The 27,931-nt window shown below is 45.2% G+C and overlaps 1 protein-coding gene across 1 annotated transcript in view; it reads right to left on the bottom strand.

Moving 5' to 3' along the window:
* Nucleotides 1-27,931, bottom strand: part of LOC139280056 (uncharacterized) — a 73,501-nt gene continuing 45,570 nt past the window's right edge. Inside the window, exon 2 of the mRNA XM_070899531.1 lies at nt 1-4,678. Coding sequence (XP_070755632.1) covers nt 4,288-4,678 — 391 coding nt within the window. The 3' untranslated portion in view covers nt 1-4,287. The remainder of the gene's footprint in view (nt 4,679-27,931) is intronic.

The raw sequence follows: 27,931 nt of genomic DNA on the forward strand, positions 1-27,931 counted from the left end.
TTAGAAGCTTAAGAAAGTATTTTATTGGTATATCAAAGAGAAATACAAATGAACTATACATCAAAACATTGTTTAGCGTTTGCAATAAGCATACATGATAACAGATAAAGCTATTATTGCTCAATTTGAAAAAGCATTATTCAATTTATAGGATAAAATTACACCATTTCCAACTTTATGCACTAGTAAAGATAAGACAAGTGTCTCGTAATCAAGGCAACACTGAAGTCATCACAATTTCATTTGTGTCCTGCAAGCTTAGATTTCAGCAGTAAGCGTCACAAGAGACTTGCAACAGGAAGGGAGGAATTGCCCCTCCTTCCAAAGACATGAGGAAGGAGGCAGAATGAGTACAAAAGCCAAGAAGTTATGCTAAACCTGTATAAAATACAAGTTCGGCCCCAGCTGGAGTATCGTGTCCAATTCTGGGCACCACATAGATGAATGTGAAGGCTTTGGAGAGGGTACAGAATAGGTTTCAGGGTTCCAGGGATGAGCGATTACGGTTAGGTGGATAGCCTGGAGAAGCTGGGGGCTGTTCTCCTTAGAGCAGAGATGGATAAGAGAAGATTCGATAGAAGTGTTCAAAATCATGAAGGTTTAGACAGAATAAATAAAGAGAAACTGTTTCCAATGGCTGAAGGGCTGGTAACCAGAGAGTACAGATTTAAGGTGATTGGCAGAAGAACCAGAGGCAACATGAGGACAAACCTTTCTACGAGTGGTTAGGGTTTGGAATGCACAGCCTGAGAGGGTGGTGGATACAGAGTTAATAGTGGGTTTCAAAAGGGAATTGAATAAAAAAAATTGCAGGGATATTAAAGAAGAAGAAAGTCTTGCATTTAGATAGCGTCTTTTATGACCATCGGATGTCCCAAAAGCGTTTAATATGGGGAAACAGCAGGGGAGTGGGACTAACTGGATCGTTCTTCAAAAGAGTGGGCGCAGACTTGATGGGCCGAATGGCCTCTTCTGTGCTATACTATTCTATGATTAGAATTGTGTTGAGTCTGCGCTTAACAACAGGTCTTTGGCCATCTGCATTGCCCCAACCTTAATCAACCCAAACCTTGGGAGGAGGAGAGTGGATTTCCCAATCGGACACGCACAGCAAGGAGCAGCAGAGGCAGGGAGAGCTAGTCAGGAAACCGTGGACCAAAAGAACTTGATTTCACCACCACTCCTCCAGGATTGTCCTGCAGTTCCTAGGAATTGAAGATTAAGCTCCAGGCCACTGCCGCAAGCAAAACCCAGGGAGAAAAATCATAGAGGTATTAAGAGTTGTTATTTTATCTTCTTTGAATGCTTTTCCGAATGAGTTAGAAAAAATGTCAGCGATGGGGAAAAAAAGGCTGTTTGATTGACAGTCAAGAGTCATCAAATCGGGTAATGAAGATTCTGTTCACTGGCCAATCGGTGTCGGATGGCCGAGCCCCGTGAGGATGGACATGTCGGACGACCAATGGCGGGAGCATGGGAGCAGGGCAGTTGGAGGTGGGTGCTCATGTGATGAAACCAGAGTTGGTAAACCCTGGACTCTAGCCATTTAAATGAATAGATGGAAAATCCAGCTTCAGGCCCACAACGTCCCGACCAGCATTCCACGCAAGTGTCGCTCATCACTGGGAACGCCTGATCAAGGAATCAGCCCGAGTATCTCACCGTGCCCTTGGCTCCCTGAACAGCTTCCGCAGACGAGTTAAGACACGGATGCTCAGAAATGATTCACGTGAAAGCCCAGGACTAACGCTGCGATGGTATTTGGTTGAACAAAACCAACTTCTTCCAGGAGATCGCATGGCTCTGGTTGGGGTGGAGTGTAGAATGCTGCGGTGCAGGGGGTGTCACAGTTGTGTGGGGCGGACTGGTTGGGCCAGATGCTCTTTACCTTTCCGCCATTGTTCATAGGTTTATATGTAACCTTCAGGGCTGATGACCGAGGGCTGTGTGGCTCTTTGTCGGCTGGTGCGGACACGATGGGCTGAAATGGCCTCTTTCTGTGCTGTAGATTTCTATGTTTCTTCTATGATTTTTCCTGATTATAATCGCTCAACTATTGGCGGCCATGCCTTCAGCTGCCTAGGCCCCAAGCTCTGGAACTCCCTCCCTAGGCCTCTCCACCTCTCTAACGCTTTTTCCTCCTTTAAGACGCTCCTTAAAACCTACCTCTTGAACCAAGCTTTTGGTCATCTGCCCTAATTTCTTCTTATGTGGCTCAGGGTGAAATTTATTTGTTTTGTCTTATAACACTCCTGTGAAGTGTCTTGGGACGTTGATAAATACAAGTTGTTGTTGTTTTCTCCTCCCTCTGGAATGTCTGGTCTACACAGCCTCATCGGGTGCGGTATCTCAGCCTGTAGAAGGTTCCTCAGGGGAGGGGAGAGGGAAGCAGAATGAATGTCGAGCCACAGGGCTTGGTGCAAGTGAGGTACACTGAACGCTCAGGTTGGCTGGGTTTGTATTGCCCACAATCAGTGCAATTCGCTTTGAAACTCAGAGTGCCGCTGCACATGTGTAGGCACCTATGCATACAAACACAAAGGGCGAGAAAGGACTTTGGGGCACTTCGAGTGCAAACTCGGGTAGGCTATTACCTCCCGGGGAAGTAAAAGCGCATTTTTGCTCCTGGATTTTAAATGAACAGAACACCTTGCATTTATATAATTTGGAATGATAAAGGAATCAAGGGTTATGGGGAGCGGGCAGGGAAGTGGAGTTGAGGCCATGACCTTACTGAATGGCAGAGCAGGCTCGAGGGGCCAAATCCCCTACTCCTCCTCCTGCTCCTACTTCTTATGTTCTTATGTAGCGCCTTTAACATAGTAAAACATCCCAAGGCACCTCACAGGAGCATCACCAAACAAAATTTGACACCAAGCCACATGGGGAGATACTAGGTCAGGTGACTAAAAGCTCGGTCAAAGAGGTAGGTTTTAAGGAGCAATTTCAAGGAAGAGAGGCAGAGAGGTTTAGGGAGGGAATTCCAGAGCTTGGGGCCGAAGGAGCTGAAGGCATGGTCACCAATGGTGCAACGATGAAAATTAGGACTGCAAATCTAGCTACGTAAAGAATTACCTGAGAGAACATCTTCCAAGCAAGAGGCCAGAATTGGGGCAGGGCAAAGATCTCGGAGGGTTGTAGGGCTGGAAGAGATGAGAGAGATAGGGAGCGGGCGAGGCCAAGATTGACAATTATAGTATTGAGGAGTTGCCGGACTGGAAGAAAGCCCATTGTTTTCACCTTGGGCGAGTCTCCAGCCGTGAAATGATTTGGGCCCCGAGATATTCAGCAGGCAGGGTTATGTCAATAGCGTGTGCAGTACGTTGGGGCCTTGTGATGAGCCAGTGTGGAACAACCTCGTGTGTGCAATGCTGGAGCAATGAGATTGGGCCGCAGTTTGGGGTTAGTAAAAGCATAAACTGAGCACAAAATTCCTCATGTGCTAAAAAAAGGGCGTTAGCGACTATCAACAGTTGGACAAGCATCGGAACCTTCGCAAGGCAGAGGCCAGCACTGTGAAACTGGGTAAACTACCCACGTGGATGCCTTTGAGGGGAATCTAGATACATACACGAGGGAGAAAGGAATAGAAAGATATGGCGGCAGGATGAGATAAAGTAAATAGAGTGGGGTTAGGGGTGGTGTTCGGGTTAGTGTTAGGGTTAGGGGTAAGGTTAGTGTTCGGGGTAGGATTAGGGATAGCGTTAGGGTTAGTGGTAGGGTTAGAGTTCGGGATAGAGTTAGGGTTAGGGGTAGGATTAGGGGTAGGATTACAGGTAGGGTCTGTGTGGGGCAGAAACAGCAGCATGGACCGAATGGCCTGCTTCCCTGCTGTAAAAGTCCATGTAATGCAATGCGAGGGCTGAAACCTGATAAAACAGAAATCTTTGATTTTTGTTTCAGAAAATATTTCTCTTGGCTCAGGACTTCGAGCGAAGGGAAATGGCGCATCTTAATTCCAAATTCAGATTAGGCGTGCACTGATCCAGCAAAATTATTAAGCAGCTCAAAAAAATAAAGTGGGAAGAATTAATTTTTGCGCCCACAAAGCTCCAATTCCAAAGAGCGCTCCTTTGCTCAGGATTCCGATTTGCTCGTAAAGATAAATTTAGCGAGGCTTAGAGCCGAGGCAAGGGCATTACATCAGTGAGCACACATCGGGTGGAAAACCGGGAGGACATTTTCACCGGGCGACTTTCCAACCTGCGGCGGCCTGGTGCGGTCGCAAAATTTACCTTTTACGAGAAGACAATCGCTCTCCCTTTTTTTGGTAAAGCACTCGCCAATTTAATTGGTAGCTCTTGGCGGCATGAGAATCTTTTCGAGGTGCTTCCTGAAATGTTCAGGCAGCTCCCTGGGCCTCTCGCTGGCCGTCTCCACGAAGACGTGGGTGGACGCTCCCGTCGTGCAGGCCGTGGTTTCGAATCCTGCCAGCAAGGGGCTGCCGGAGTGGCAGCCGTCGGAGAGGAGGTCGTAATCCAAGGGCACCGCCCCGCGGCCCAGGCGGGGCTTGAACAGAGCCAGCCGATAATGCACGCTGGTCCGGCCTATCCTTTCCACGCCTAAGGCCGCCAGTGGGTTCTGAGGGAACATCACGGGTGCGTGGAACGAGCACTTGCAGCTGACGATAAATCCCACCATCGATGAGGTCTCCCGGTTGGCGTTTAACCCGCAGTACCTAGAGCACAAAGGGAACATAAGAACATAAGAATTAGGAGCAGGAGTAGGCCATTCGGCCCCTCGAGCCTGCTCCGCCATTCAATGAGATCATGGCTGATCTTCTACCTCAGCACTTTCCTGCACTATCCCCATATCCCTTAGTATCCAAAAGTCTATCGATCTCTGTCTTAAATATACTCAAAGACTGTGCCTCCACAGCCCTCTGGGGTAAAGAATTCAAAAGATTCACCACCCTCTGAGTGAAAAAGTTTCTCCTCATCTCAGTCCTAAATGGCCAACCACTTATTCTGAGACTGTGACCCCTGGTTGTAGACTCCTCAGCTAGAGGAACCATCTGCCCTGCATCTACCCTGTCAAGCCCTGTAAGAATTTTGTATGTTTCATAATTACACACTCAATCTGTGTGGTGTCTTCCATCCGTAAAATATCAGTATCCCCAAATCATCTTGGCTCAATCTAAAGCACCCCCCCTCCACCCCCCCCCCCCCCCCCCCGCCCCGCCGATTTCCATCGCTCCATCATTGGTGGCTGTGCTTTCAGCTGTCTAGGACCAAGTTTATGCTACAAATATATCCCATTACAACCCTCTGAGATAGAAACATAGAAAATAGGTGCAGGAGTAGACCATTCGGCCCTTCGAGCCTGCACCACCATTCAATAAGATCATGGCTGATCATTCATCTCCGTACCCCTTTCCTGCTTTCTCTTCATATGCCTTGGATCTCTTTAGCCATAAGGGCCACATCTAACTCCCTCTTGAATATATCCAACGAACTGGCATCAACAACTCCCTGCGGTAGGGAATTCCACAGGTTAACAACTCTCTGAGTGAAGAAGTTTCTCCTCATCTCAGTCCTAAATGGCTTACCCCTTATCCTTAGACTGTGTCCCCTTTTTCTGGACTTCCCCAACATCGGGAACATTCTTCCTGCATCTAACCTGTTCAGTCCCATCAGAATTTTATATGTTTCGATCCCCTCTCATCCTTCTAAACTCCAGTGAATAAAGGCCCAGTCGATCCAGTCTCTCCTCATATGTCAGTCTAGCCATCCCGGGAATCAGTCTGGTGAACCTTCTCTGCACTCCCTCAATAGCAAGAACATCCTTCCTCAGATTAGAAGACCAAAACTGAACACAATATTCCAGTGAGGCCTCACCAAGGCCCTGTATAACTGCAGTAAGATCTCTCTGCTCCTATACTCAAAACTATGAAGGCCAACATACCATTTGCCTTCTTCACCGCCTGCTGTACCTGCATGCCAACCTTCAATGACTGATGTACCATGACACTCAGGTCTCGTTGCACCTCCCCTTTTCCTAATCTGCCGCCATTCAAATAATATTCTGCCTTCGTGTTTTTGCCCCCAAAGTGGATAACCTCACATTTATCCACATTATACTGCATCTGCCATGTATTTGCCCTGTCCAAGTCACTCTGTAGCCTCTTAGCATCCTCCTCACAACTCACACCGCCACCCAGTTTAGTGTCATCTGCAAACTTGGAGATATTACACTCAATTCCTTCATCTAAATCATTAATGTATATTGTAAATAGATGGGGTCCCAGCACTGAGCCCTGCGGCACCCCATAGTCACTACCTGCCATTCTGAAAAGGACCTGTTTATCCCGACTCTCTGCTTTCTGTCTGCCAACGAGTTCTCTATCCACATCAGTACATTACACCCAATACCATGTGCTTTAATTTTGCATGCCAATCTCTTGTGTGGGACCTTGTCAAAAGCCTTTTGAAAGTCCAAATACACCACATCCACTTGTCCACTCTACTAGTTACATCCTCAAAAAATTGCAGAAGTTTTGTCAAGCATGATTTCCCTTTCATAAATCCATGTTGACTTGGACCGATCCTGTCACTGCTTTCCAAATGCGCTGTAATTTCATCTTTAATAATTGATTCCAACATTTTCCCCACTACTGATGTCAGGCTAATCGGTCTATAATTACCCGTTTTCTCTCCCCCTCCTTTTTTAACAAGTGGTATTGCATTAGCTACCCTCCAGTCCATAGGAACTGATCCAGAGTCTGTTGGAAAATGATCACCAATGCATCCACTATTTCTAGGGCCACTTCCTTAAGTACTCTGGGATGCAGACTATCAGGCCCGGGGATTTATCGACCTTAATCCCATCAATTTCCCACCTAATAAGGATATCCTTTAGTTCCTCCTTCTCACTAGACCCTCCGTCTCCTAGTACTTCCGGAAGGTTATTTGTGTCTTCCTTCGTGAAGACAGAACCAAAGTATTTGTTCAACTGGTCTGCCATTTCTTTGTTCTCCATTATAAATTCACCTGAATTTGACTGCAAGGGACCTACGTTTGTCTTCACTAATCTTTTTTTCTTCACATATCTATAGAAGCTTTTGCAGTCAGATTTTATGTTCCCGGCAAGCTTCCTCCCATACTCTATTTTCCCCCTCCTAATTAAACCCTTTGACCTCCTCTGCTGAATTTTAAATTTCTCCCAGTCCTCAGGTTTGCTGCTTTTTCTGGCTAATTTATATGCCTCTTCATTGGATTTAACACTATCCTTAATTTCCCTTGTTAGCCACGGTTGGGCCACCTTCCCCGTTTTATTTTTACTCCAGACAAGGATGTACAATTGTTGAAGTTCATCCATGTGATCTTTAAATGTTTGCCATTGCCTATCCACCGTCAACCCTCTAAGTATCATTTGCCAGTCTATTCTAGCCAATTCACTTCTCATACCATCAAAGTTACCTTTCCTTAAGTTCAGGACCCTAGTCTCTGAATTAATTGTGTCACTCTCCATCTTAATAAAGAATTCTACCATATTATGGTCACTTTTCCCCAAGGGACCTCGCACAACAAGATTGCTAATTAGTCCTTTCTCATTACACATCACTCAGTCTAGGATGGCCAGCCCTCTAGCTGGTTCCTCGACATATTGGTCCAGAAAACCATCCCTAATACACTCCAGGAAATCTTCCTCCATCGTATCGCTACCACTTTGCTTAGCCCAATCTATATGTAGATTAAAGTCGCCCATGATAACTGCTGTACCTTTGCGTTCTTCCAATTCTGGCCTCTTGCCCATTCCCGATTTTCATTACGGCCATGTCTTCAGCTGCCTTGGCCCTAATTCTGTAATTCCCTCCCTAATCTTCTCCGCCTCTATATCTCTCCCTCCTACTTTAAGACACTCCTGAAAACTTTGACCAAGCCTTTGGTCACCTGTGCTAATATCTGCTCATGTGGCTAGGTGTCATTTTTTGTTTGATATCACTCCTGTGAAGCAACTTGGGACGTTTTTCTCAATAAAGGCGCTATAAAAATGCAAGCTGTTGTTGTGGGTTGAAGTGTCACTCCAAGACTTGAGCACACAAGTGCTACGTCACAGTGCACTACTGAGGGAGTGCAGCATTGCTGCCTGTGGATGAGATGTTAAACCAAGGCCCTGTCAGCCTTTTTTAGGAAGCCAAAAATATCCCATGGCGCCATTTGATGAAGAATAGTGAGATTTGATATCCTAGCCAACAATTCCCCTTCAGACAAAACCTCCAAAACAGGTTAATGGGCTATTTCATCTCAATTTATTGCATTGCTATTTCTGGGATCTTGGGGACATAGGAACAGGAGGAGGCCATTCAACCAGATCATGGCTGATCTGTATCTTAATGCCATTTGCCCACCTTGGTTCCATAACCTTTGCCTAGCAATGATCTATCAATCCTAGTTTTGAAATTTTCAATAGACCCCCACCCCCAGCCTCAACAGCTTTTTGGGGGAGAGAGTTCCAGATTTCCATTACCCTGTGTGTGAAGACGTGCTTCCTAACATCACCCCTGAATGGCCTAGCTCGAATTCGAAGGTTACACCCTCTTGCTCTGGACTCCCCCACCAGAGGAAATAAGATATTTCTATCTACCCTATCAAATCCTTTAAGCATCTTAAACAACTCAATGAAATCACCACTTAATCTTCTATATTCAGGGGAATACAAGCCTAGTCCAAGCAATTTGTCCTCATCATTTAATCCTTTTAGCCCAGTTTTGCTGTCACAAATTGGCGAGCGCATTTTACTGCATACCTGTCACTCTATTTCTAAGTAATTTATTGTATGTAAAGGACTCAGATACTTTTGAGAAATGTGAAAAGGTCCAATGCAAACACAAGTCTATTTTTCAAGGGCTGTGTTTGAACAATGAGCTAAATTTACCACATAAGTGGGCGGTCCCAAACTCCAAAATACTTTCTATATTGGCAGATTCGTGATCTTATCACTATCGCACTACAACGGCGATGAAAGGCAATTAGAGAAGCTGGATAGCGTATAACGACAAATGGATTGGTCCCCTCCCCCCTCCCCCACCGACGATGCTGACATTCTGGGGTACAGTTCCACAGACCCCTCATCGACCATACTTCACATGTGTGCTTCAACATCCCGGCACCAGCACGTTATACTTTTGCGGGAGGAGAGACACATTGCGGCCAAAACCCTGGTCATATCCTCATTCAACACCCGCTTGCCAGAAGGGGGTCATTGGATAGTAATCGGAAGCAGGCAGAATGTTCCTCTTCTTTACCCAGTTGTACCCCATGGTAACTTTGTAATCTCTTTATTTGGCTTAGTGCATGCCTCGGTATGTTTCTCTATGTTGAAGACACTGTAAATCCAGGGTGATGTCTGTCTGGCTCAATTCCACCCAGAGCAATGCAATTCCCAACTGTGCCACTAGGGGAGTTGTTAATGTGCGATAAAAAAATGAGAACAAAAAAGAAAGACTTGCATTTACATAGCGCCTTTCACGACCAACGGACGTCCCAAAGCGCTTTACAGCCAATGAAGTACTTTTTGAAGTGTAATCACTGTTGTAATGTAGGAAACGTGGCAGCAAATGTGCGCACAGAAAGCTCCCACAAACAGCAATGTGATAATGACCAGATAATCTGTTTTTGTTATGTTGATTGAGGAATAATATTAGCCTAGGACACCAGGGATAACTCCCCTGCTCTTCTTTGAAATAGTGTCATGGGATCTTTTGCATCCACCTGAGAACAGACGGGGCCTCGGTTAAACATCTCATCTGAAAGAAGGCACCTCTAACAGTGCAGCGCTCCCTCAGCACTGCAATAAAACTGAGAAGGATTGATAAGATAGGGCCCTTGTATGAATCTGCCTCGCAGCATATCTGTGTGACACGACATGGCATGGAGGGGGTGGGGGGAGGGTTTCGGGTATTGGCGGTGTATCAGGGGACTATGATACAAGTTACCTTCAGTGGCATGCGAGTAAGACTTAGTCTTAAACTCTGTCAGACCAATTGTCCCATTGTAGCTGAAGTTGAACACTGAGAATCAGTGAATGCGACTGCCCGTCTAGAGTTAAGTGATCTAACAATAATTGAACATCGGATAGCCAACGAATGCATGCTGGACCTGAGCCTCGGCCTTTCCAGTGACACGCACTCATATTATAGAATGCGACTGTCACTGCTGCGAGGAGAGGCAGTTTTATTGCAGGAATTTATTATGGAATTAAATCACCAGCACCCTAGGTCCTTCCTGCTTTTGACGCAACGAGAGCAACTATAATTTTGTCCTTATCAGATGACATATACTCACTAATGCGTTGCGTGTTCAAAGACAGAAGGTTAACTCAGTCCAGTGATCTCTATCTGCCCTCAGCAGAGAGTCGCACACTGGAGCTGTATTATCTGCACGGGCTTCGGTCCTCGTTTATTAATTCCCTTGGAATCAACGTGCTCCCAGCCCTTTCACCAGCTGGAATTACAATTGGAGAAAGCACACAAGATTTCCTTCACCCCATTATTGGCGGCCCTGCCTTCAGTTGTCTGGGCCCTAAGCTCTGGGACACCCTACCTAAACCTCTCTGCCCCTTTAAGATGCTCCTTGAAACCTATCTCTTTGACCAAGCTTTTAGTCACCTGTCCCAATATCTGTAATCTCCTCCAGCCCTACAACCGCCCCCCACCCCTCCCCCCGAGATGTCTGCGCTCCTCTAATTCTGCCCTCTTGAGCATCCCTGATTATAATCGCTCACCATCGGTTGCCTAGGCCCCAAGCTCTGGAACTCCATCCCGAAAGCTCTCTACCTCTCTTTCCTCCTTCAAGGCGCTCCTTAAAACCTACCTCTTTTACCAAGCTTTTGGTCACCTGGGCTAATTTCTACTTATGTGGCTCGGTGTCAAATTTTTATCTCATAATATTCCTGTGAAGCACCTTGGGAATGTTTCACCACATTAAAGGCGCTATATATATACAAGTTGTTGTTGTTATATAATATAAGAACTGATGAAAAGTCATCGACCTGAAAGGTTAACTTTGTTTCTTTCTCCAGATGCTGCCTGACCTGCTGAGTATTTCCAGCATTTTCTGTTTTTATTCCAGACTTCCAACATCCGCAGTATTTTGCTTTTGCATTGTTGTTGTTGCAATCTATCTTTGCTCTCTTTCTCTCACACACACACACAAACACAACATAAAATGTTTAATATAGATTTTTATCAGAATAACAATTTTGAAATTTGTCTTCTAGCTTTTCATTAAATCAGTTTTGAAAAACGTGAGAGCAGCAAATGCTAGAATGTTCATTAGAACGGGTCTGATGCATCGCAGCAAGTTGGGCACACTGCATATGGTCAGACTGCATTTGACAAGTTCTGGGCAAGAATGTCAAGGCCAAGGCCCAGTTTATTGGAAGAGCCTTCAAGTAAAAACTATAATGAAGGCATTAAAAGACACAAGATACAATCCAGCATTATGTTATTTGGAAATAAGTAATTTATTTTTACTATATCCTCTCTACCTCTCACTTGTCCTTTAAGATGCTCCTCAAATCTACCTCTTTGACCAAGCTTTTGGTCATCTGCCCTAATTTCTCCTTATGTGGCTCGGTGTCATATTTTGTTTTATAACACTCTCATGAAGTGCCTTGGAATGTTTTACTACGTTAACGGCACTATATAAATATAGGTTATTGTTGTTATTGTGAGAGGTAGTGGGTTCGATGCCTGCATTTCGACGCTTGCCTTTCGACAGATTTTTGGACACTAAGGGAAGCAAGGGATATGGGGATAGTGAGGAAAGGTGTTGAGGTAGAAAATCAACCATGATCATATTGAATTGGCGGGGCAGCCTCAGGGGCCGTATGGCCCACTCCTGCTCCAACTTCTTATGTTCTTTTACAAAGGATTACGTAGGGCACAGAAAAAGTTAATTCGGCCCAACCAGTCCATGTTTATGCTCCACTCGAGTCCCCTCCCATCTTTCCTCATCTAAATCTATCAGCATAACTCTCTATTCCCATCTCAATCTATCAGCAAAACCATCTATCTCCTTCTCCCTCATATGCTTGTCTAGCCTCCCTTTGAATGAATCTATACCATTCTCTTCAACCACTCCCTGTGGTAGTGACTTCCACATTCTCATCACTATCTGGGTAAAAAAGTTTCTTCTGAATTCCCTATTGGAGTTCTTGGTGACTGTCTTATATTGATGGCCTCTAGTTATGCTCTTCTCCACAAGTGGAAACATTATCTCTGTATCCACTCTATCAAATCCTTTCAGAATTTTAAAGGCCTCTATTAGGTCACCTCTCAGCCTTCTATTTTCAAGAGAAAAGAGACCCAGCCTGTTAATCCTTTTCCAAAATGAACTACAATGGTCCCAGTGCTGATCCCTGTGGAACACCACCTTCTGCCACTGTGAATAACTACCTTTTACCCCTACTCTCTGTTTTCTGTCTTGAAGCCAGCTAGTTATCCATTCTGCTACTTTTCCCTGACTCCGCATTCGCTGACTTTGTTCATCAGTCTATTATGGGGTACCATATTGAAGGCCATTTGAAATCTAGATGAATTACATCTATTGCATTACCATAGTCTACTCTCTCTGTTATCTCTTCAAAAAATTCAATGAGGTTGGTCAAGCAAGACTTTCCCTTTTGAAATCCATGCTGACTATTCATTGTTATATTTTTAAGTTGCTAGATTTTTTTTATTTTTTGCTTTAGTAGGGATTCCATTATTTTTCCTACCACCGATGTTAAGCTGACTGGTCTATAATTCCCTGGACATGTGCTATCCCCCTTCTTAAATATAAGTATTATGTTAGCTCTGCACCAGTCCTCTGGCACTACACCTTTTTCCAATGAATTATTAAATATGTGTTGTAATACCTCTGCTATCTCTTGCCTAGATTCTTTGAAAATGTGTGGATGCAGTTCATCTGGACCAGGGGTTTTATCCTCTGAATTTGATTAGTTTATTTAATACGTCCCCTCTTTTTATTTTAAATGCACTTATCTCATTACTAATCTCATTATCCAATGTCATCTCCACCTGTTCTATCTCCCTGGTAAATACTGAAGCAAAATAATGAGTTAATATTTCTGCCATCTCTCTATCGTTACCTGTGGTATTATCCTGTCTATCCCTTAATGGCCCTATTCCCATCCCAACCGTCCTTTTTTATTGATGTGCCTGTAAAATGTTTTACTATTTTGTTTTATGTTCCTTGATAATTTAATTTCATAATTCCTCTTTGTGTTCCTAATTGCTTTTTTTTACTTCTCTGCTAATCTCTTCATATTATCCCTCAACATGCACTCCCCTGCTGTCTATGTACTTAATGTATGCCTCTTTCCTTCAATTGTTCCCTTATGGCTTTATTCATCCATGGGGTCTCATTAGTGTTTAGTTTATTCTTTCTTTTTAGTGGAATATATTGTTCCTGCACTCTGGTGAACACCGCTTTAAATGTTTCCCATTGCTGTTCTACATTGTTGTTTGCCAATATTGTTGCCCATTTTATTTTCCTGAGTTCTATTCTCAGCCCCATAAAAATCAGCTTTTCTCCAATCTATTACCCTGGTTTTCATAATACTTATGTCCTTCTCAATTATCATCTTAAAGCGAATTAGATTATGATCACTATTGCCTAGATGTTCCCCTACTTTTACTTCTCTTATCTGCTCTGATTCAATCCCCATTACTAGACCCAATTGCGAATCCTCCCTTGTTGGGCTTTTTGCATATTGTATACCCTGTAGGAACTCCATGCCCTTACCACCCCCTTTACCTAGCTCTTCTGTCCAATTAATAGCGGGCTAGTTGAAATTCCCCATGAATTAGTAAAAAACCTCGAATAACATTTTCCTAATTTGTCTGCATATTTCTTTCTCCACTTCCCTTCCACTATTAGGTCTGTAGACTACACCTATTAGTGTGATTGATCCTTTATTATCTTTTATCTCTATCTATTTGGATTCTATTTTTGTCTTGCTGATAGCTGTGTCACTTTTTCTACTGCCATTATGTTATTCCCAATAAGTACAGCTACTCCACCTCCCCTTTCTCTCTCTATCTTTTCTAAATGTGATATACACTGCAATGTTTAGTTCGAAGTCCTGACTTTTCTGTAGCCATGTCTCAGTAATCCCTACTATGTCTGGTTCCTCGCAATGCATAATTGCCTCCAGCTCCCCTGTTTTATTATGGATACCTTGTGCATTGCTGTACAGACAGTTTAACTCATTTTTAATAAAATTTCCTCTCACTTTATGTTTAACCATCTTTTTAGACTCCTGTTCTATAACTTTATTTATTCCCTTGCCATCAATGTCCTCCCTTACTTTATTCTTTCCGATGCTCTTTTCCTGTTTTGTTTATATTTAGGCTGGTTACGTTTCTTGTAGATCACTCCACCCATCGTACCAGTTTACAGCCTTTGCTGCCTCCCTATTTACCCTTTCCACAATGGAAAGAGGTAATGCAGATACTGCTATAGAGGAGGAGTGTGATATTCTACATGAAATACATATAGTGAGAGAGGAAGTATTAAGGGGTTTAGCAGCTTTGAAAGTAGATAAGTCCCCAAGCCCAGATGAAATGCATCCCACTGTTGAGCAAAGTAAAAGAGGAAATAGCAGAGGCCTTGACCATCATTTTCCAGCCCTCTTTGGATCTGGGCATGGTGCCGGAGGATTGGAGGACTGTAACGTGGTACCCTTGTTTAAGAAGGGAAAAAGGGATAGGCCGAGTAATTACAGGCCTGTCAACCTAACTTCAGTGGGGGGAGAATTATTGGGAAAAATCCTGAAAGACAGGATAAATCTGCATTTGGATAGGTAAGGATTAATTAGGGACAGTCAGCACGGATTTGTTAAGGGAAGGTCGTGTTTGACTAACCTGAGTGAATTTTTTGAGGAGGTAACCAAGAGGGTCGATGAGGGTAGTGTGTACGATGTAGTATATATGGACTTTAGCAAGGCTTTTGCTAAGGTCCCATATGGTAGATTGGTCATGAAGGTTAAAGCCCATGGGATCCAGGGCAAAGTGGCAAGTTGGATCCAAAATTGGCTCGGAGGTAGGAAGCAAAGGGTAATGATTGATGGATGTTTTTGTGACTGGAAGGATGTTTCCAGTGGGGTTCCGCAGGGCTCAGTATTGGGTCCCTTGCTTTTTGTGGTATATATCAACGATTTAGATTTGAATATAGGGAGTATGATTAAGAAGTTTGCATACGACACTAAAATTGGCTGTGTGGTTAATAATGAAGAGGAACGTCATGCACTGCAGGAGGATATCAATCTACCGGTCAGGTGGGCAGAGCAGTGGCAAATGGAATTTAATTCAGAGAAGTGTGAGGTGATGCACTTTGGGAGGGCTAATAAGGAAAGGGTATACACATTAAGCGGTAGGCCACTTAATAGTGTAGATGAACAAAGGGACCTTGGAGTGCTTGTCCACAGATCCCTGAAAGTAGCAGGCCAGGTGGATAAGGTGGTTAAGAAGGCATACGGAATGCTTGCCTTTATTGGCCGAGGCAAAGAATATAAGAGCAGGGAGGTTATGCTAAAATTGTATAATACTTTGGTTAGACCAAGCTAGAGTATTGCGTGCAGTTCTGGTCACTGTATTATAGGAAGGACATGATTGCACTAGAGAGGACGCAGAGGAGATTTACTAGGATGCTGCCTGGAATGGAGAATCTTAGTTATAAGGACAGATTGGATAGGCTGGGTTTGTTTTCATTGGCACAGAGGAGGTTGAGTGGAGACCACATTGAGGTGTACAAAATATTGGGGGCCTGGACATAGTGGATAATAAGGGCCTATTTCCATTGGTGATGGGGTCTATTACGAGGGGACATTGTTTTAAGGTGATTGGTGAAAAGTTTAGAGGGGATTTGAGGGGGGGGGCTTCTTTACGCAGAGGGTTGTGGGGATCTGGAACTCGCTGCCTGGAAGGGTGGTGGATGTAGAAACCCTCACCACTTTTAAGAGATGGTTGGATGGGCACTTGAAGTGCCGTAACCTGCAGGGTTACGTACCCAGAGCTGGTAATTGTGATTAGACTGGATGATCTTTTGTTGGACGGCGCAGATATAATGGGAATAGAATACGGCCAGGGTGATCTCCTGGACTAGTTCGATCGCCTGGATGTCTCGGAGAGGAATTTTCCCAGATTTTTTTCTCCCTAAATTTGCCTGGGTTTTTATCTGGTTTTTGCCTCTCCCAGGAGATCACATGGCTCCGGTTGGGGTGGAGTGTAGATGTTTTCAGTATAAGAGATGTCGCAGTTGTGTGAGGCGGACTGGTTGGGCTGGGTGCTCTTTGCATTTCTGTCATTGTTAATAGGTTTATATATAACCTTTGGGGCTGCTGATCAAGGGCCGTGTGGCTCTTTGTCGGCTGGCGCGGACACGATGGGCCGAAATGGCCTCCTTCTGCGCTGTAAATTTCTATGTTTCTATGACATGGGCCCCATCCCGGTTCAGGTGGAGCCCATCCCATCGGTAGAGCTCCTTCCTGTCCCGGAACTGGTGCCAGTGTCCCATGAAAAGGAAGCCCTCTTTCTCACACCAGCCCTTTAGCCACCTGTTAATTCTCCTGATCTGTTTGCTTCTATGCCAATTGGCACGTGACTCAGGCAATAATTCCCTCGAGGTCTTGCTTTTTAATTTAGAGTCTAACTCCTGATACTCTTTCAGCAGGACCACCTCTCTGTTTCTACCTATGTAGTTTGTTCCAACATGGACCACGACAATTTGATTTCCCACATCCCTCTCCAAGTTCCTCTCCAGCCGCCGTGAGATATCCTTTACCTTGGCAACACACCCTTTGGAATTCTCGTTCTTGGCTGCAGAGGACGCTATCTGTCCCCCTAATTATAGAGTTCCCTATCACTCCCACATTTCTATCCTGCTCTGCATCCAGCCCCATCTCCTCCCCTCCCCCCCACCCCCCGGACAGCCTTCTGAGCCACGATGCCTTGGTCTGCATTGTGACTGCCCTCCCTGCAGTCTTTCTCCTTGTCCTCACATCGTATCTGTTGGGCAGGATCAGTGTCTGCGGGACCTCCTTCAAAACCTCTCCTAAATCCCAGCCACACGGCTCTCTAATAATCACACCCTTCCTTTTCTGAACCTGTGCTTTCCTCAGGAGTGTGACTGTATTCTGGATAAAACTGTCCAGAAATTCCTCCCCCTCCCTTATGTGTTAGAGTGTCTCTAACTCGCACTGCTGCTCAATGACACAAAGATAGAAGATTGAATGGCGGAGCAGGCTTGAGGGGCTGTACGGCCTACTCTTGCTCCTAATTCTTATAAATCTATATTCTGGACATGAGAAATTTCAGTTACTGAGAGAAAACTAAATTAGAAAGCATTTTGAGTGACTTGTGGGATCCCAGTCATCAGATTTCACAATCACAGGATGGTATACTTTCAAAAAAATAAAAAAGAAAGACTTGTATTTATCCAGCGCCTTTTACAACCACCAGCCAATGAAGTACCTTTTGAAGTGTAGTCACTGTTGCAATGTAGGAAACATGGCAGCCAATTTACGCACTGCAAGATCCCTTAAACAGCAATGTGTTAATGACCAGATAATCTGTTTTTAGTGATGTTGATGACAGACAGGGACTCGGTTTAACGTCTCATCTGAAAGACGACACCTGCAACTGTATAGCACACCCTCAGCATTGCAGTGTCAGCCTAGATTTTTGTGCTACAAGTCCCTGAAGTAGGACTTGAACCAACAACTTTGTGACTCAGAGGCTAGAGTGCTACCAACTGAACCATGGCTGACACTCCTAATCGCATCTATTGTGCATGACACATAGTGTGACAGAAAAGTGCGAGACCTTTAACATTGAAAATATCTATCGCAGTGTTGCCTTCTGGAGAACAGGTAATGAAGGAATTCATTATGCATGTCAATGATGTGGACATTCCATGTATCAAATTTAATATATAATACGTAGATAGATTTTTGCTTTTTTGAGATAGAAATTCCAGAGCAGCACTAATCACAGATGAATAATCTGTCTTCTATTGACACAGCATCAGGTTTTAAACTTGCGACGCCTTTTTTGCTGCTCTGTACAAATCCTCAATGGTGCATTATTTCGATGGGATGTTAAAATCAGCATGTTCAGGAGGATGTTAAAGATCTTATGTTGGTGCCTCAAATCTAAAATTCTTATTTTTGTGTTTAAATCCCTCGTGGCCTCGCCCCTCCCTGCTTCTATCATTCCCGAGAGACTCCCTCATACTCTGCATTCCCCTGATTCTGGTGCCTCGTGTTGGTCCCAATTAAATAGGTTAGGCAGGACCAGGGGTCACAAATTTAAATTGTACAAGGCCAGATCTAGGTTAGACGTCAGGAGGTGCTTCTTTCCCCAGAGAATAGTAGACCTCTGGAACAAGCTGCCGTCTCATGCGGTGGATGCAGACTCGCTGAATTCCTTCAAGCGAGAGTGGACCCGTTTCTGGCTGGGGCGGTGATCACCTCTTACAGAAGGTAGGTACTGCAGGGAATTCAGGGCCAGAGTGATCTCCTGGACTAGTTACAATCGCCTAGATGGGTCGGAGAGGAATTTACCAGATTTTCTCCCCTCCCAAATTGGCCTGGGTTCTTCTGATTTTTTGCCTCTCCCAGGACATCACATGGTTTCAGGTGGAGTGCAGTGTATACGTTGTGATACACAAGGTGTCACAATTGTGTGGGACAGACTGGATGGGCCAGATGGTCTTTACCTATCCACCATTGTTCGTATGTTCGCGTATCCCCCCCTCCCTTCACTCCACCATGGACAAACTGGATGCCATGCTCTCTGCTTTTCCACCTTCCTCTCCTCCTTTAAGAATCCTTTCAACTCTCTTAAAGCAACACTTCCACAACTAACCTTTCACTCTGCACACTGGTTAAGGGCGGCTCTAACTCAGTATCAGCTCCCCTTACAGAAATTGACACAGGTCAACAAGGCCATAAAAAAAGCAAACCAAGCACTTGGGTTTATTTCTAGAGGGATAGAATTGAAAGGCAGTGGAGTTATGCTAAACCTGTATCGAACCTTGGTTAGACCACACTTAGAGTACTGGTCGCCATATTATAAAAAGGATATAGAGGCACTGGGGATGGTGCAGAGAAGATTTACAAGGATGATACCAGAAATGTGAGTTTCTACCTATCAGGAAAGGATGAACAGGCTGGGTTTCTTTCCTCTTGAATAGAGAAGGCTGAGGGGTGATCTAATAGAGGTCTTTAAAATCATGAAAGCTTTTTTTGTTAGAGTAGATACAGAGAGAGTGTTTCTACTTGTGGGGGAGAGCATAACTAGAGGCCATCAATATAAAATAGTCATGAAGAAATCAAATAGGGAATTCAGAAGAAACTTCTTTTCCCAGAGAGTGGTGAGAATGTGGAATTTGCTACCACAGGGAGTGGTTGAAACAAATAGTATAGATGCATTTAAGGGGCGGTTAGATAAGCATATGAGGGAGAAAGGAATAGAGGGTTATGCTGATAGGGTTAGATGAGGAAAGACAGGGGTAGGCTCGAGTGGCATAAATGCTGGCATTGCCTGGTTGGGCTGAATGACCTGTTTCTGTACCGTAATCCTATGTAAACTTTGGCTAAGCTTTTGGTCACCCCCACCAAATATCTCCTTCTTTGGCTCACTATCCAATGAATCCTCCGTCCTTGCTCTTTCCCCATGGAACTGTAATTTTTTTCCCTTCAAGTACTTATCCAATTCTCTTTTGAATGGTACTACCCTGTATTGAATCTGCCTTCACCGCCCTTTCAGGCAGCGCATTCCAGATCACAATTCGCCGTGTAAAAAAAATGTTTCCTCGTGTCGACTCTGGTTCTTTTGTCAATTACCTTAAATGGAAAACACAGCATACCTGCACACAAGTCAGAGTACATGACCCTTGAGACATAAGACTGAGATGAGGAGGAATTTCTTCACACAGAAGGTTGTGAAACTTTGGAATTCTCTACCCCAGAGAGCTGTAGATGCTGAGTTTCTGAGTATATTCAAGGCTGAGATTGATTTATTTTTGGAGTCTAGGGGAATCAAAGGATATGGGGATCGGACGGGAAAGTGGAGTTGAGGTCGAATATCAGCCATGATATTGAATGGCGGAGCAGGCTCAAGGGGCCGTATGGCCGACTCCTGCTCCTAATTCTTACGTTCTTATAATACAATAATGTGACATATACACAAATGTAATTTGATAAAAATTACATTACAGTTAGAAACTTTTGCTGATCGATTTGCACTTAGGGGGTATTCTTATTTTTTTGGATTCCAAATTTCAAATCGCTTAATTCGAAGGACCTGATAATTCAATTTCTTGTGCACTAACTTACCATTTTGCAACTTTATTTGAAAATTATTGGATAATTCAAATTTCTTTTTATGCGAAAGACAATTCCAAATGATCAGGAGTGAACGTAAACCTTACTTGTTGTTGTATTTAATGGCTCCCAATCGAAATGGTGGCCCCCATGAGCGACTTTACCAAACGTATTAGTGAAAATAGCATTAGACAGGCATGACACATCTGCAATATACCTCTCATCACATGGCTCAAGGTGCTAAATAGCCATTATAACTGATGAAAAGTTCGCAAGCCAGATACGGAATGCGCAAAACTTGGGCATAATGGCTTTGTGAAAATGAAGAAAATAGGAGTGTAGGAATTGCTAGACGAGGCATGACCAGGGTCCATCTTATTTGCCTTCTACCATCCTGGGAGTCGCATGATGCAACGATAATGGAGTGGTTGGCTAATCACAGCAATCAGTCTCTATCAATGAGTGTACAACAGATTCGGACATGAGGCGAGGAAAACCCCCAGTGGGGGAGAGCTTCGGGAACCACAGGTCCAAAATCCCTATTTACTGACGGGTCTGTCTCTGGGTCGATGTTTGTGTGTTGGTGGCTGTATGTCAGTGTTGGTTTCTGGTGTGTTGTTAACGTTAGAATGTGAAACTCAGCACCACATGGAGTGGTTGAGGTGAATAGCATCGATGCATTTGAGGGGGAAGCTCGACATGTACGTGAGGGAGAAAGGAATAGAAGGGTTTGATGATAAGGTGAGATAAAGTAAGGTTGGAGGAGGCTTGTGTGGAGCATAAACACGGACACAGACTGGCTGGGATGAATGGCCTCTTTCTCTGCTGTAACTGTAAGCTGTGTGAATATCAGTATTTTTTAAGAATTCGTTCATGGGATGTTGGCATCTCTAGCAAGGCCAGCATTTATTGCCCATCCCTAATGGCCCTTGAGAAGGTGGTGGTGAGCTGCCTTCTTGAACTGCTGCAGTCCATGTGGTGAAGGTACTCCCATAGTGCTTTTAGGGAGGGAGTTCCAGGATTTTGACCCAGCGACAATGAAGGAACGGTGATATATTTCCAAGTCAGGATGGTGTGTGACTCGGAGGGGAACGTGGAGGTGTTGGTATTCCCATGCGCCTGCTGCCCTTGTCTTTCTAGGTGGTAGAGGTCACGGGTTTGGGAGGTGCTGCCGAAGAAGCCTTGGCGAGTTGCTGCAGCACGTCTTGTAGATGGTATACACTGCAGGCACGGTGCGCCGGTGGTGGAGGGAGTGAATTTATACTTGTGCCAGTGTTTGTGTGCGTGTGAGAGGGAGGGCACTTTTATATAATAAAATCTCCGGGAGCTTTGAATGTAGGTTAGACATGAAAGTATATTTTTTCCTGCATTACGTTTCTTTCAGTTGCTGTCAGAGTGCATCGGGCAGGCCGACCACTTGATGTGCACCTCAGTCTGTTTTTTGTTGTTTTATTTTTCCACTGTTGTGCTCAAAGACAAAGAATATGGTTTGTGCTGGGGGCTCTGTCTGTGGAGGATTGAGGACACAGTGCAGATTTTCCGGGGGGAGGGGGCGGATTATCGAGAAGGGCAGGAGATACAAGATCACTAGTCTTGCCCCAACCAATAGTACCACTAACAACAAAAAGGGAAAAAAAGTCGGGTCAGCATGCTATCTGATGCCCCCCCACCCAACCACCCCCTTCACCTTCACCCCACTCTGCCACGCTACAGTGCTGGTCAGCCAAGTGGTGAGACCACTGTTACATAAGAACATAAGAAATAGGAGCAGGTGTAGGCCATTTGGCCCCTCGAGCCTGCTCCGCCATTTAATAAGCTCATGGCTGATCTGATCTTGGACTCAGTTCCACTTCTCTGCCTGCTCGCCATAACCCTTCACTCCATTATCGTTCAAAAATCTGTCTTCTATCTTAAATATATTCAATGACCCAGCCCCCACAGCTCTCTGGGACAGAGAATTCCACAGGTTTACGATCTGCATAGAGAAGAAATTTCCCCTCATCTCAGTTCTAAATGGGTGACCCCTTATTCTTAAATTTTGTCCCCTTACAGGAGATTACCAGCAGGTTTTGGCGCCCTGACCGGTTGCTATCGGTGATGAGGATTTCTGTTGATTTTATGCATCGCTGAATAAATAGGGGAAAGACCACAAAGCAGGAGTGAAGATGAGGCAGCTCATGGCAGCTGTGATCAGGTGGAGCCATACCGGATTGTTCAAAGCCCGCAGAGGGCAGGAGGGAAGTGAAAGAGGCGGCAGGTTAAGCAGACCCCGCAGTCTGGAGGCCCTGTTTTGGAGTCGGAGACATTGTAATGTGTCTCGGTTGCCAATACATCGGGGCTGCGGGAGAAATACTATGTATTTGGAGCTCAAGGTATCAGCTGTAGCTCAGTGGGCAGCACCCTCGCCTCCGAGTCAGGAGGTCGAGGGTTCAAGTCCCGCTGCAGTAACCCGAGCACAAAGTCCAGGCTGACTCTCCCACTGCAGTGCCGAGGAAGTGCTGCACTGCCGTCTTTTGGATGAGACGTTAAACCGAGGCCTCGTCCACTTTGACAGGGTGAACATAAAACATCCCATGGCACTATTTCGAAGTAGAGCAAGGGAGTTATCACCGTTCTCCAGGGCCGATATTCATCCCTCAGTCAACATCACCAAAACAGATTATCTGGTCATTATCACATTGCTGTTTGTGGGAGCTTACTGTGCACAAATTGGCTGTCGCATTTCCTACATTACAACAATGACTGCACTCCAAAAATACTTCATTGGCTGTAAAGCGCTTTGGGACATCCTGAGGATGGTGTGGGTCTGGAACTCACTGCCTGAAAGGGTGGCAGAGGCAGAAACCCTCACCACATTTAAAAAGTACCTGGATGTGGCACTTAAAATGCCGTAACCTACAGGGCTACGGACCAAGAGCTGGAAAGTGGGATCAAGCTGGATAGCTCTTGGTCGGCTGGTGTGGACATGATGGACCGGAATGGCCTCCTTCCGCGCTGCAAGTTTCCATGATTCTAATTTCTATGATTCTACGGACGCAAGTTGTGTCTTAGGAGAAATGAGAGAGGCAGCCACGGCTGTATGGAATCTGTCAGACACTCGGGATGCAAAGGGTTAAGAGCCGCTGCCTGCTCAGACTCTCATTCACCGGATAAGTCTGGCAGGCTCAGCAAAAGCCCCGCTGTAATGACATAAACTGAGCATATAATACATTAACCTATTATGCGAGCCTGTTTCCTCCGGCCCATTAAAAATGACCAGGTTATCGTGGGGACAAGCTTCGAACGAGTTCTTCCGAGTGAAATACTACCTTGTGCTCAATGTAATTACTTTAATGCTATTTTTTAATATCATATCAGCAAATTACTTCGAGTCCCCACGGTGACACTTGTGTCTCAGGAAAAAATTATCCCATTGTGCTCTGCTCCCCTGGGATAATCAAGTCACTCAATTGGCCGCGACGCCCCAGCAATTAGCTCCTTCGCCACTGGAACGGCATCAAACCCCACAGGATTCGGACAGGCCTGCACAACACAGCCCCGCACAACACAGCCCCACCATACCCCGGCTTCAACACGCACCTTGTTTATAGTACACTTCAAATGTGTGGAGTGTCATTTCAGAGCTGGTAATAAACAGGGTATGTAGAGAGGCTTACACAATAGCACTAACTGCAGCGAGGATAAAATGCAACATCGTCGTAATTAAAAGAAATAAAGAAAGACTTGGATTTAAGTCACAATCACCCATCACACTTCCTGTGCTCACCGATTTAGATTGGCTCCCGGTTAAGCAATGCCTCAATTTCAAAATTCTCATCCGTGTTTACAAATCCCTTCATGGCCCCTGCTCCTTCCTATCTCTGTAATCTCCTCCAGCCCCATAACCTCCCCTACCCCCCAAAATGTCTGTGCTCCTCAACTTCTGCCCTCTTGAGCATCCCTGATTATAATCGCTCAACCATTGTGGCCGTGCTTTCAGATGCTTGGGCCCTAAGCTCTGGAACTCCTTCCCTAAACCTCTCCGCTCTCTACCTCTCTTTCCTCCTTAAAACCTACCTGATTAACCAAGCTTTTGGTCACCTGCTGTAATTTCTTCATGTGGCTCGGTGTCAAATTTATCTGTTTTGTCTTATAACACTGCTGTGAAGCACCTTGGGATGTTTTACTATGTTAAAGGCGCTATAGAAATAACATTTGTTGTTGTTGTTTTTGTTTATATAGCGCCTTTCACAACCACCGGACGTCTCAAAGTGCTTTTCAGCCAATGAAGTACTTTTGAAGTGTAGTCACTGTTTTAATGTTCTATAAAGTACTCCTTTATTACTGCACCCCCTGCCCCCTCATTAAGGCAGAGTCAATATCATAGAATCAATTCATCGCAAAATGAGGCCATTTGGCCCATCATGCTTGTGCTGGCTCTTTGAAAGAGCTGTCCAATTATTCATAGGATCGCAGGAACAGGAGGAGGCCATTCAACCCCTCAACCATTCAATGAGATTATGGCTGATCTGCGACCCAACTCCATATACCCGCCTTTGGCTCCATATCCCTTATTACCTTTGGTTATCAGAAAGCTATCAATCTCCGATTTAAAATTAACAATTGATCTAGCATCAATTGCCATTTGCGGAAGAGAGTTGCAAACTTCTACCACCCTTTGTGTGTAGAAGTGTTTCCTAATTCCATTCCTGAAAGATCAGGCTCTAATTTTTAGACTATGCCCCCGAGTCCTAGACTCCCCAACCAGTCCGACTGGACTTCCACTCTTGCCTCTGTATCAGATGTTCGCGGGGTCAAGACCCACTCCGGTGACTTGTGCATATAATCCAGGTTGCCACTCCAATGCAGTGCTGAGGGAGTGCTGCACTGTCGGAGGTGTCATCTTTCGGATGAGACGTCAAACAGAAGCCCCATCTGCGCACTCAGGTGGACATAAAAAGACCCCACGGCATTATGTTGAAGAAAAGCACCACACTAGCCTCCTCCCACTCTACTCCATCTGACCCCAGCAGTGTATCCTTCTATTCCTCTCCCCCTTGGTGTCCTGGGCCAATATTTATCCCTCAATCAACAACACTAAAAAAAACAGATTATCTAGTCATTATCATATTGTTGTTTGTGGGAGCTTACTCATCATAGGTGGTCTCTCACATCCACGCCAAAAAGGGGTGAGTTCAGGTGCTTCAATGAAGGACCTGATATTCCAGGTCCCGAACTACATGTTGAAGGGTGGAAGATAGAAACATAGAAACATAGAAAATAGGTGCAGGAATAGGCCATTCGGCCCTTCGAGCCTGCACCACCATTCAATAAGATCATGGCTGATCATTCCTTCAGTACCCCTTTCCTGCTTTCTCTCCATACTCTTTGATCCCTTTAGCCGTAAGGGCCATATCTAACTCCCTCTTGAAGATATCCAATGATCTGGCATCAACAAGTCTCTGCGGTAGGGAATTCCACAGGTTAACAACTCTGAGTGAAGAAGTTTCTCCTCATCTCAGCCCTAAATGGTTTACCCCTTATCCTTAGACTATGTCCCCTGGTTCTGGACTTCCCCAACATCGGGAACATTCTTAGTTCATCTAATCTGTCCAGTCCCGTCAGAATCTTATAAGTTTCTATGAGATCCCCTCTCATCCTTCTAAACTCCAGTGTATAAAGGCTCAGTTGATCCAGTCTCTCCTCATATGTCAGTCCCGCCATCCCGGGAATTAGTCTGGTGAACCTTCGCTGCACTCTCTCAATAGCAAGAACATCCTTCCTCAGATTAGGAGACCAAAACTGAACACAATATTCCAGGTGAGGCCTCACTAAGGCCTGTACAACTGCAGTAAGACCTCCCTGCTCCTATACTCAAATCCCCTTGATAAGAAGGCCAACATACCATTTGCCTTCTTCACCGCCTGCTGTACCTGCATGCTAACTTTCTATGACTGATGAACCATGACCCCCAGGTCTCGTTGCACCTCCCCCTTTCCTAATCTGCCGCCATTCAGATAATATTCTGCCTTCGTGTTTTTGCCCTCAAAGTGGGTAACCTCACATTTATCTACATTATACCACATCTGCCACACGTTTGCCCACTCACCTAACCTGTCCAAGTCACCCTGCCTGTGCGTGGATTTTTTTTAACGTGTGGTGGCTGTTGCACACCAGCCACCACATGGGCTTGACAGAGCTAGGTCTTGGTCCAGTGGCAAGGATTAACCAAGATGACTGGAGACCAGCTCTGCTGCATGGACCTAGTGCACACATATCGTGGTGTGGGCTGGCCCGTGCTGCCCCTGGGCCCTTGCCTCTTCTGGGCCCCGATCACGTCGTTCCACGATCTCTCGCCGCCCCTTTGCCCCAACCTCGCCGCTCCTGCTGTACCTGCCCACACACCAATCAGCGACCTGGACCTTGGTAACGTCCAATCCAATTGCCCTCTTCACAGTTGCTCTCCAGCACGTGCTGTACCTTGAAGCGGTATGTTACTTTGAAGGCCGCAACCTGCTGATGGTCCTTGCGGGTTGGGGCCGCCGTGCTGAATGCCGGGTTGGGCCGTACGGTGCTCCTTTGAAGCCCCTAACCTGGGAGCTTGCTGTGCATAAATTAGCTGCGGCGATTCCTACATTACAACAGTGACTACACTTTACAAGTACTTCATTGGCTGTAAAACTCTTTGGAACATCCTGAGGTTGTGAGAGGCGCGATATAAATGGAAGTCGCTCTTTCTTCACGTGTCTGAGCAGATTTCACTTTGTAATGGTTTAAAATACAAATGTGTAGACAGGCTAGAGTCTGCACTCGCTAAACATTCAAATCAACTACAGGCGGGTCTTACATGGATCCTCCAAGTACTTTTTAAACCAGGTCGGATATCACTCTAGAAAAGCGAGGGACCAACCTCTCTGAGAACCCCAGATCACTGTGTTTGAGAGTCAGGTTACAAGCTAACTTCTGAATCACATTGCAACTTTAGTATTGCTGCCACTGGCAGCATAGCAACAGGTGGAGGCCATTCAGCCCCTCAAAATGAGGAATATTGGATGGGGAGTCGGCCATTCAGTCCTTTGATCTGAGGATGATAGGAACAGGAGTAGGCCAATCAGCCTCTTGATCTGAGGAACACAAGAACAGGAAGAGGTCATTCAGCGCCTTGAGCCTGCTCCACCATTTGATTAGATCATGACTGATTGCAGCTCAACTCCATTTAACTGCCTTGGCTCCATATCCCTGGATACTCTTAACTGACGGAAACCTATCGATCTCAGGCTGGAAAGCTCCAATGACTCCCAGTATCCACAGACCGTTGGGGAGAGAGTTCCAGATTTCCACCACCCTTTGTGTGCTTCCTGGTTTCCCTCCTAAAATGGCCTGGCCCTAATTTTAAGTTTGTGCTCCATTGTTCTCGATTCCCCCACCAGAGGAAATCATTTCTCTGTAACTACCCTATCGATTATTTTTAACATTTTAAACACCTCGATCAGATCATTCCTCAGTCTTATATACCCCAGGGAATGCAAACCATGTTTATGCAACAGACATATCCTTCGCGATCTCTGCACTCTAATTCTGGCCCCTTGCGCATTCCCAATTTTAATTACTCCAACAT

Source organism: Pristiophorus japonicus, chromosome 14, assembly GCF_044704955.1.
Source record: "Pristiophorus japonicus isolate sPriJap1 chromosome 14, sPriJap1.hap1, whole genome shotgun sequence".
Lineage (NCBI taxonomy): Eukaryota > Metazoa > Chordata > Chondrichthyes > Pristiophoridae > Pristiophorus > Pristiophorus japonicus.